Genomic DNA, 12,262 nt, shown 5'->3' on the forward strand with positions numbered 1-12,262 from the left:
GTGTCATAGTTTGCCTTATAATGAATTATCCCCACTTGCCTTGACAATAATCCTTATGAGGAGATCGTTTCTTAAAATGGAAACATTGTAAGCACAGTCGCTTTTTGTACTTTGTTTTGTTCTGTAGGAATTTGTGAATACAAAGAATTGGCTTCATTTGGATATCGCAAGTGTGATGATCAACACACAAGAAGTGCCGTATCTTGGGAAAGGATTATCAGGAAGACCAACTAGAACAATAGTGGAGTTTATATCTCAGTTGTGTCAAAAAGTATGATAACTTTAGAAGAAAGTTGGATCAAAATTAGTAATATAAAGGGCCAGTGAATAAATGTAATGGATAAAACCATTGCAGCATTTTTGAAATTTGTTTTTGTAAATCGGTGAAAGCATTGTATCTTTTTTAAATTTGTTTTTGTAAGTCGGTGAAAGTGTATTTTATCTTTTTTAAATTTGTTTTTACAAATCATCACAGGGCGTCATGATGTGATGGCTGCTTGTACCTTTTTAATAAAATATTCTGATGTAAAAAAAATTCGTTTTTCTCTTTCTTGTAGTTTTCTCCTTTCTAGATGATAGAATGTATTCCTAATAATATTTGGGTGTAGTTACAGAAGTCATTTCAGCTTAAACATTGAAAATGGTATCAGTCAGAATTAATAACTGCAAAATGTATGTTAACATATTTCGTGGTGGTTGTGTGTGTATATTAAATAACTTAAAGCAGTGATGATTTCAGAGGATTACCCTGGGAAATTTCCTCCCCGGAGCTACGAAATCCCCCGAGGCAAAACTCCTATTGTGTTGCACAAGGGTTATCTTCACAGCTCTACTTTAATATCTTGCGTATTGAAATCTTCCCCCTCCCCGGGATGAAATCGTTGAAATCATCACTGTCTTAAGGAATTTCAGTAAAAGCAAAAGAAATGGGATATTGTGCTATATAGGGAGCAATTTTGCAGAAGGAAGTAATATAAAAGGTAATATATAATCACATAAGCATCAATGTTACTTGTTCATTTAGTCATCACAATAAATTTAAGCTTACGAACCAGTGTGAAGGGTTGGCTTTTAACACCAATTTCCTTTGACAGGTCCTGCAAATGCTGATTGGGTGTTCTAATAACCTTTACGTTGCTTATAATACAATAACTGTTACAATAGTACTTACACTTTAATCATTTTGATGTTGATCTAAAATAACGGAAAAGCAAGCTTCCTTGCGTTACAGTCAACGAAAAGCTATAGCTTATCGGATTGCATTTAGTTGGGTAATGTGAAGTTAGCACATGAGCTTCCATTGCCGTTAATTCTGGATTTTTAGTTCGGAGTTCACTATGTCTTAGTTGAAATAAGTCTCCAATTGCTTCTCCATGCTGAGTCAACACCGAATTGGTTGCACATACTAATCCCTTACGGTATATTATTCAGTGTCGTCAGTAATAGGTAGGTCGAATAGGACATCGCCCATTTTTATATTTGCACTAATTGAATCGTATATTTCCTCTGAAAGATTGATCTAAGGTCACCGTTGTTTACATTTGTGGTGAAGAGTCATTCATTTTCCAGTATTCAGTTCATTCTTTAAATATCATGCTAACTTTCTTTAAATCTTTGGATATATCCAGTGGCATTCCATCCAGTTATTTGCTACGTCACGATTTTGCAGTATGCATGAGTGTTTCTCCATATATCTTTCTGATTAAAATTATCAAGAAGTCGTCTTATATTAATTCTGTTGATAGTAACTGCTACATGTTCGTTACACTAATTTTCAGAGTGACCTTAGGACTCAACAGAAAAAGTAATTTCTACAACAACAACTAACTATAATGAAGTCATTATATGCAAGGATAAATTAGTAATAACAAATTTTAGTGCTTAAAAGATAAAAATTTAATTATTGACTGCAAATGTATTTATATTGCACCTTCTACGCAACTAGTCAGTCTATATACCTGAGTATATAAATAAAAATGAATGTAACGATGTTTGCTTGCTAATTCCTCTTAGATCGTTGTACCAATTTCGATTATTGAGTACATGAGTAGACCCTGGCCTAACAAGGTTTCAGCACATTTTCGGCAAGGAGGAGAAGGATGAGGGGGTGACGTAAAAATAATCGAAAATTACCAATATTAGTGTCCAATCCATGGTTTTCAGGGTCGCTGAAATAAATCGTGACAATTTCGATGCCGTTTAAGTCCAAATTTATTCCTCAATGGCATGAGTGTTGAGGGGAAAGGGAGATAAATGTGAAAATAACCGAAAACAATCATTAGTAGTGTCCAATACATAGTTTTGGGATCGCTAAGATGAATAGTGACACTTTCGATGCCGTTTAACTCCAAATTCATCCCCGATCAGCATGAAGTTGAAGGGTTGGAACGGATGATACGTAAAAATAATTGGAAACAACCAATATTACTGTCCAATACAATTTTCGAAATTGCTGAGATGAATAGTGACACTCCTCATCCCGTTTAAGTCCAAATTCATCCCTCATTGGCATGGGGTAAGGGTGGGAAGGAGGTGACATGTAAAAATAATCAAATACGGATCGATATTAGTATCCAGTTCGTAGTTTTCGGGGTTACTGAGATGAACAGTGACATTTCTGATGTATTTAAGTCCAAATTAATCCCCTATATGCATTGTGCCCTTTGTAGTCAAGTAATTAACACTCATAATTCTTCTGGTTCTGGGTTCGATTTTTGGTGAGGAAGGTAAAACCAGAGTAATTATTCAAATTCCACTATAAGCAGTAGCTCTCATCTCATAGAACCACTCTAATCAATCAGTCAATCAAATATTCTCTTCTTTTTTGCTAATAATTTCTGCGATTTCCGCTCTGTCACGTTCATCAGAGCAAGATAATACGAATATTTTGGTAAGCTACTTCAGTACATTTATTATTTCTATTGCTAGTTTTCTGCTGTGGAAAAATAGAAAATAATCTTATTCGAAACCATGAATATGTAACTCGAACGTTAAATAATTCGTTTTTACGTAACTAGAATAGAATAGAGATATGTAGTGTGTGATTTGTCAAGAGGACGCCAGAGATTTCTCTCCCTGACATAAATTTTCACCTCCCAGAAAATTTTTGCCTCGAAAGGGATAACTCCTCCCCTCTAGAATTTTTCCGAATGGTTATGAAGATAAAAGTACGGAACAACTTTTATTTTGTGTAGTCCAACTAAAAGAAAGAAAGAGGAAATTCTTTTAGAAGTTAAAACAATTTGTAACCGGAGACAAGTTTCAGAAATATTTCGTAAAAATGTTTAGACATTTTTGGGATAAATTTTACAAGGAAGAATTGCTCGTATTAGAGTATATAATAATTTTTAGTCATGGATTACTTTTGTCTGATTTGAAACTATTTTAGAAGATGAGACTAAAAAAACACAAATAAATAAATAAATAAAAAATAAAAACCAAAAGCTGAAAAATGAGGATCACCCTATTATATATATAATGTGTGTGTGTGTGTGTGTGTGTGTGCTTGGTACGTCAATTTGCATACTATTTTTATGAATGGTAATTAATTGATATATCTTAGTTACTCGGCAAAACTTAAAGCTATTGATCTTTTATTTACACCCTTTATGTGATATAACCATCTTTATATGCAATATTAGCTACTTGTTTCTCTCATTTCCTCCCTAATCTTGCCGGAACCACATTATGTTCATTCGAAAGCCGATTATCTACGATGTTTTTACATTTGTTGAATGGTAAAGTCAATATGTATTTAGTAGTATGGGTGTACACAAGTTTTTTCAACATGCATATTTTAGTAAACCACGAGTTTTCAACATGTGTATTTTAGTAAACCAACCTTCTTTGTGCAACTAATAGTAGTTTTAATGTGCTTATCATTGTCTATATATTACAATATTACATATCGATATGCTTGTAATCTTTTGTACTTGAAAAATAAATCCAATCCAATATTCAATATTATTTCTTTATTGAGATTGATAAAAACAATGTTAGAACGTTATTTACTTTTTTTCCTTTGTAAGTTTACATTTCGGGATTTCATATCGTGTAAATATAAAATTACCCGTTAAACGAAAGCAAAATTGCAACTTCAGTACTTAGTAATGGAATTGGATATATTGAAATTAACATTACAAGGCAGTAGAACATAGCATTTTTAAAAGAAAAATAAATGTTTCTATTTTATTTACTTATTGCTTTCGGCACTATAATTTTTTTCTATAAACAGCTATGCATAGGTATAATTTAGTGTATTTACAATTGCAGTAAATACAAATTGCAGTGTATTTACAATACAAATTTAAGTTAATATGCTGGTGGTACGACATATATATATTTTGTGTCTTTCGTCCTCATAGTAAAAGACGATTGAAATATTTCCTTATATCCTTGATTTGTAATCATTTCTAAATTTTCCCTACATTGTTTATTAGTAATAAAAGTATTAGATTTGTACGTAAGTGTGTATAATGGAAATGATTATGTTTATTTTATGTTTAAGAACCAAAACTTTTTAAGTTAGAAAGTATATTTAGAAAATACCAATATGTGTAAATTTGAAGCATTAGTTTTTTTGAAATTTTGCTACAGGTTGTATACTTTTAGTATTTTAGAGATCACATATTGTGACAATATTAAATTTCTGTTTTAAATAAATAAATATTATAATATGAGTTTAGATAATGATTTCAATGTGTATAATTATATAATTATGAATGCTTTCAATCAATACAATTTTTGTTTATTTAAGCAAAAATCGATTCTTTACATATTTTAATATATTAGTTTATTCGTCTATCTTATACTACAAGTCATAGCCTGTAATATCCAAGTTTTGTAAACAAAGTTCAAAATCAACTGCTTAATTGACAGTTCTACACTTAACTACGAATAGTCATCATTCAAGTATCAAGTGATAGAATTCTGAGTTTTTACTTTATATGTATTGTATTAAATATGTATATTCGCAATTGGTTATATATATATATACAGGGTGTTTCAAAACAACACCAACAACGTTTGGGAGGTGATTCCTGACACCAAAATAAGACGAAAAGTATAGACCAACCTGGGTGCACAAATGCTTCCCTTCGGAGTTATAGGCTGCCGAAAACATGACAAAACTATGGAACCTACCGTAGTCTGGTCAAAACTTTACTTAGGAACTAATATGTGCTCTATCCAAAAATACATGTTTCAGAATCCTAAGGTACTCACGTAACAATTTTTGTACAGGCGGTTTGGTTACGGGCATATAATTTGAAGTACTCACTAACTACCTCTATAAAAATTGTTGCGGAAGTACTGCAGGATTCTGAAGCATGTATTTTTGGATAGAACACATATTAGTTCCTTAGTAAAGTCTTGACCTGACTACGGTAGGTCCCATAGTTTTGGAGCTATGGACACACTGTATATATATATATATATATATATATATATTCGATTTATAGGCTATTTTCACGGTCTATTGTTAATATCTTTGTATCTCAAAAACACAAAACAAAATCACTATTCGGAAGAGTGACTTTACGTTTAAATTGATTGAAAAACTTTGTGTTTTAACATCTTGCATATTTACCCGACGTATCCTCCTGTAATTTTTATCCCTTTCCCAGGATAAAACAACATTTGAAGAGATGTAATTTTGTGTCAGAAAAGGAAGTAAAAACAGTATTGCAGGAGACATTACTGAAGATTGGAGAAGATGACTTCCAGCAACTTAATGAACGCTATCAAAAGTGTATCGTTGTTCAAGTGCATTACTTTGAAGGTGGTTGTCGGTATCATGAAATAATCAACAATGAGAAACGATGATATGAGTTCTGAGTCGTCAATCTATCTGGTGTGTTTAGTGTTAAAATGTTTTCCTTGGAAAGAGATGACATGAGCAGGAGAGTTGAACATTGAAAGGACGGTAAACAAACAAATTCATTGTTTTTTAAAATATTTTTTTGTTAAAACTGAAAAGGAAATGAAAGGAACAAAGTTCTTTTTTAAATGAAATTTTCTAAATACTGATATACATTTATCTATGAGAAAATGGAGTTGTTGGATTGTTCTGTAAACAAATAATGTTTTAAAATATTTTAAAAATTAAAAAAAAAAAAATAGTTTTGAACAAACTAAGTGCAATGAAAGTAATCTTTACTTCTTTCCTTTGTCAGGAATTTGTGAAAACGAAAAAATGGGTTCATTTGGATATATCTAGTGTGAAGAAGAACTCAGGAGAAGTAGCCTATCTTAGAAAAGGATTTTCAGGAAGACCAACTAGAACAGTCATACAATTTATATCTCAACTGTGTAAGACAACCAGCAACTGACTTCGATTTAAAAGAGTGATCTTGTAAATATAATTTATGTGTGAACAAATGTCCTAATGTTATTTCAATTTTCGGAAGTCGAAAATAAAACAGGTGAGTGTTACAAGTTATGGTAGTTATCCTTACAGAAGTTTCTACAAATTCTAGAAACTAAGCTTGTACAGTCCCAATATTGCTGATTCATCAATAATCTGTTGTTTATAACTTTTACATTTCAGCAAATTTATACTTTCTCTTGTTAGGTTTATTTAAAGATAGTGTATTGCTCACAATAAAAATGTAATTTTGAAAACTATTATTTTCCAAACGGAATCAACTCGTTTCGAAGACCGTACAGTTACGTCGTAAAGTCTATTAGCTTTTTTTCCCTACACAATCTCTTGTTTTAAACAAAATGTTTCGAAAATCGATCAGTTAGGTGTAGTATGAGAGACAGAATTATGTAGGATTCTTGCAGGCAAAATCCTGACATGACATTTCTATTTCAAGCCATCATTAAATATAAATCTATTGTGACATGTAAAAAATGTATATTGGTTAACCAATCAATGGAACATTTTGTAGCTGATTTACATGGTTGGAGAGAAATGCTTTCATTAATGTAAAAATATCGAATGAAAGAGACCGAAGCAAATGTTGTTAAAATGAGTTGGTAATATGGAAGTTGATGTATCATAAACAGTGTGTGTTTTATCTTTAAGATAATTCTAAAATGATGTAATATGATGCAATTTGTAAAGGTGGAAATCCTTGGTAAGAGAATATGTAACAAACATAAGTGAGCTTTTGTAAAAGAATTTATTGATGGAATATAGCTTTTAGACTATCGTGAGAGACGGACGTTGACTATATAACATATTGTTATATCTGTTAATATGGATGAAGAGAAACATTGGAATTCCACTACGTACTCAACATTAAGTAATAGCAATTGATACAGAAGACGCAAAAACATATTGCACATACTTATTTTTTTAAAAATGTAAACATATATATATATATATATATATATATATATATATATATATATATATATATATATATATATATATATATAGAAAAAACTTTATTTTCTAAATAAAAATTGCAAACATTTGTAAAAACCTACCTGTGATAAATTTTGGGTAAAGCTCGAAATTAATATAAAAATGTCCAGTGTTTGATTTAAAATTCCCGCCAGTCTTAAAAATGGCCATATACGTATTCGATGCCGCGGGAAACCTATCTCTATCTGGCACCATTGGATTCAACTGGCAGTTCAGTGCACTGATGCGATGAACATGAGTTGCGGGGATTCACAAGCTTGCTAACAATGTCTGGTTTTGCAGTCTAATAACAAAAATGATAAAAATCTTACGGTATTTTTCTAAAAAAAAGTTGCTTAAAAATTAAGGTGCATCTTACAGTCATTAAAATACGGTAGTCATTTGTGATGTATCTAACGTTTGTATAAGTAAGAAATATTTTTATGTAGGTAATTACTATAAAATGCAACATAAACGCTAGATACTGATACGGTATAGATATATTGCAATATATATGAAAATAAAAATTAATTTTTTGAGTTTTACATCCCACGCTTATGCCAGCTAGGCTAAAGGAGATGGATATAATATATATGAGTAGCATATCTACTAATAATTCGGGTTTCAGGTGTGTTTCACCAATATCAACCAAGAAATAAAAGTATAAATGAAAATTTGTTTTTTCGTGAAGGCAGGCCTTTAATAAGTACGAAAATAATATCACATACAGTATAAAATGCAAATAACTTGTCTAAAGGTAAAAACTAATACTAACTTGCCTACTAGTATTTTTCTAAATATAATACATAAATAATTTGTCCACTATATATATATATATATATATATATGATATGCAGGGCCAGCTGTACCATATTTGCAACACGTGCGTTTGCACGGGCCGGCAAGTTTGGAGGGGCGTCAAAATTGTCATAAGTATATGATTTAAATTAAATATTTCTTGTTGAAACAGACTTCATGATGATGGTAGTTAAATTTACTTAGCTGACCTTCTATTGGAATACTACATTCATAAATCATGTTTAGGTCGCATTAGTTGGTCACATGGACAGTGCTAAAGCAAGTGGTCAAATTAATCCCAGCATAAATTGCTTGATTGTTGTTAAATACAAGAACTCAATTCTCGAATACCTCTTCCATTTAGTTAGTTACCACAGTTCTGAAATGAAAGCTACCCTTGTCCTTTTAGCATAAACGAATTTCTTATCATTGAAGGTGGAAACAAGTTTAAAGAAAAATAACATGTAGAAGGAAAATCAAGGAATACAGTTGCATTACATAAAAAAGCTAGTTGCACTGGAATTGCAAACTGATATATTGAGATTAAAGCTCGATATTGAATTCTATAAAAAGGGCTATCATCTTTCAGGCGTGTTTGCGTTATCCTTTACTAACATAATAGATTATTGTTTAAAAGAAAAAAAATAACATACACAACGAGATTGTTTTTGTAGTGTTTAAGCCTTTCTGAGTGCGAGTGTACTTTTCCTCCACTTCCTTTTTCATGCTGGAATAGCATACTTAAAATCGCGACTTTTAAGATTTCTTTCTGAAGAAAGGGGGAGGCGTTAAATGATGTCATTGCAGCAAGTCGCACAAGACATAAATATATGAGGACATAATTTGAAGCAATGCAGGGTGTTTCAAAATGATTATTAGGGTTTTGAAACTTTGTAGTATCAATTACAATTAACTTATAATTGTAAATATAAAATGAAAGAGCAACTCAAATATTTTTGTACGCATGCATGCGCAAACACTATTTTCTCTGTCTGCCGTTAGAAAGCGCTAGTAGCAAAGATGGCAACTAGTGAGCAGAAAGCTTTTTGTATTTTACATTTTGCAAAGCCTGAATCTGTAGTTACAATGAAACTGTCTGTGTGGAGAATTTTAAGGAGATGTTTAGAATTACGTCCTTATCGTTTGCAGTTGCTACAAGGTGTAAAGCCTACAGATTACGGTTTATGTGCCAATTTTGCAAATGAAATATTGCTGCATGACGATGAAGATTTTCTGGATCGTGTCGTCTTCAGTCATAAATCGACATTTCATCTAAGTGCTAATGTGAACATTCATAATGTTCGCATCTGGGGATCAGCAAATTCTCAAGAGATTGTACAGTTGCAAGAGACTCCCGTAAACTGAATATGTTTTGTGTCATATGGTGTAAAGTTTACGGGCCTTTCTAGCCTATCAACTCGATGAGTGCAGTGTGACGAATGGTGCTCACATTGAACACTTGTAGCAAAAACTGTTTGAGTTGCTCTTTTACTTTATGTATTGTTTATAATCGTACGTTAAATGTAATAAGTACTCCAAAGCCTTAAAACCCCGATATTCATTTTGTCTCTGTATTTCTCAGCAACATTATTGGATCTAAGATATAAAAAGGAGAGAAAATTTTTCTTATGAAAGTATTGTTTACAACAACGAGACTATAACTATTACAATAACACGAGTTACTAGTGAAGAAAATGTAATCAAATGTACAATAATCACACAATTTTGTTAGTATATGTACAAGGAAACAAATTATATCTAAGTTACGAAGGCTTCGACTCAAGTTCTGTGGATTCTTTCACTTATCTGCAACATAAATCAATAAATGATAGTTACCAGGAAAAACACATTTGAAAAAATATGAAAAAGAACGATGTTTTTTATTGAAAAAAAACATTTTACAACACGAATTATTGGTATTATTATTATTATTATTATTATTATTATTATTATTATTATTATTATTATTATTATTATTATTATTATTATTATTATTATTACTACTACTACTGAAGATTTGAGACAACATTACGTCCTACTCCAACAGTATCGAGGGTATTTTCGGGCTGTTTCAGTGGTACACTACTGTTCACATAAACTTGGAAACTTGTTCAGACACTAAGTCCAAAAAAGTAAATCTAGATCCGTCACAAATCCCGCAGATTTATACAGAGAGAATTGCCTTTTCCCTCTGTTCTTTATATAGGCGCTAGCTGCAAGCCATACATTTGCTGTCAGTCAGGATGGATTGATTTAGATCAGTCTGATTTAAATCACGATTTTAATCAAGATTTAAATCACTTGATTTTTTAAATAACAATCATTGATTTAAATCAAATTCCAAAATAAATTAATTTAACGTGAAGATTAGTAAAATTCCGTTTCTGTTCTATTATTTCGATTATGGAGGATGGTAATCATAATATAATGATAATCAAATGTGTGTAAGCGCAATATGAAAACGAATATCATGCAGAGAATGATTACTGAAAATTCCGTTTTTGGTGAATCCTACGGGTAACGAGTGAATCCTACTTTCTTCTCTTCGTAACATGCGGTTTTTAAATCGTTAACTATTCCAAAGGGAAAATCACCATGGACATTTAAGACGAAAATTCTTTTGTGTCCACGTCTATTTCTTTGTTTTCAGGTAATAGGGGCGTATTTAGAGGGGTCCGATCCTCTCCCCAAAACAAAAGAAAAATAAAATAAAAACAAAACTTTAGTCGAAATTTATGTACTAAATACATAGAAGTTCCTCTGAATCGTAATACGGCAAATTTTGGATGCGTTAAAATATCAAATAATACTTTTGATAAAGTGAATACTTTCAAATATCTAGGATAAACATTAACAGACGAAAACGATATTTACGAAGGAAATAAATGTCAACTGAAAGCAGGGAATTCGTGTTATTATTCAATTCAAAATCTCTTGTCGTCGCGAATTCTATCGAGGAATTTGAAGCTTAAAATACATAAAACGGTAATCATGCCTGTTGTTCTGTATGGATGTGAAGTATGGTCGCTTACTATGAGGGAAGAGTATAGACTGAAAGTATTTTGAGAATAAGATCCTGAGACGAATATTCGGACCCAAGAGGAACGAGAATGGTGGAAACTTCATAACGAGGAACTACATAATTTATACGGTTTATCAAACATTGTTGGGGTCATCTATTCTAGGAGATTCAGGTGGGCAGGTCATGTAGCCAGGATGGAAGAAAGTAGGAACACTTTCAAAGTCTTAGGTGGAAAACCAATGGAAAAAGACCATTAGGAAGACCTAGACACAGATGGGAGGACAATATTAAGATTTATTTCGCAGAAATAGGAGTACAAAGTAGAAACTGGATCTGGTTGCCTTAAGGATAGATGTCAATGGAGAGCTTTTGTGAATGTGGCATTGAACCTCCGGCCATAGAGTTAGTTACTTAATTTTAGGCGAAGTTTATGTACTTTATATGTATTTCGTGCCGCTAACTAGTTCCGAGTTTTTAAAAATATGTCCCTGCCAAATATCAGTAACATTAGTGAAAAGAAAAGTGTCATGTTGATAAATGTTGCTGTACTTTTTCTTTAATGCTTAAGAAACATTGTTTGGGAATGAAATAGGTTAGCGATTAGAAATTAATTCAACCCCAATACTTTCACTTAAATGGCATAATTAACATTTAATACTAATTCCTAATGTATCTTCTTCAGTTCGCGACTTGTATTATACGAGGAGAAAGATCTGATTTAAATAAAGAAAATCGATTTAAATAAAAATAATCAACAAAAATGATTTTTTTAAAATCATGATTTTTTTCCATCCTGCTGCCAGTAGACAAGCATCTTGAGCCGCTCTGTCTTCGTATAGAACTTGTGAAATTTGAAGATCGAGAGTTAGAAATCGGTCGGAGATGTTTTATTTATTTTTTAACATGAAGATATGATGAAATAATTAAAAGTGTAATACTTTCTACACATGTAAATTGCAAATGTAATGATTTGATATTAGGGGAGCAGACTACTAAATATATTTCAAAAGCTGACAATTTTTTTTTTCGTTTTTCGTAAGTGGAATAAAATTTGTATTTATTTTGTACTGTTTACTACAAAATTATTT

General features: G+C 31.5%; 1 protein-coding gene across 1 annotated transcript in view; it reads left to right on the plus strand.

The window, feature by feature from the left end:
* LOC145692325 (cytosol aminopeptidase-like) overlaps nucleotides 1-535 on the plus strand; it is a gene marked incomplete in the record, with an annotated part of 77,431 nt that extends 76,896 nt beyond the window's left edge. The window contains 1 exon segment of the mRNA XM_081767626.1: nucleotides 128-535. Coding sequence (XP_081623752.1) covers nucleotides 128-277 — 150 coding nt within the window.
* Between the last annotated feature and the right edge of the window lie 11,727 nt (nucleotides 536-12,262).

The sequence above is a fragment of the Thermobia domestica genome, chromosome 1, assembly GCF_964235325.1.
Source record: "Thermobia domestica chromosome 1, izTheDome1.hap1.1, whole genome shotgun sequence".
NCBI classification, from domain to species: Eukaryota; Metazoa; Arthropoda; class Insecta; order Zygentoma; family Lepismatidae; genus Thermobia; species Thermobia domestica.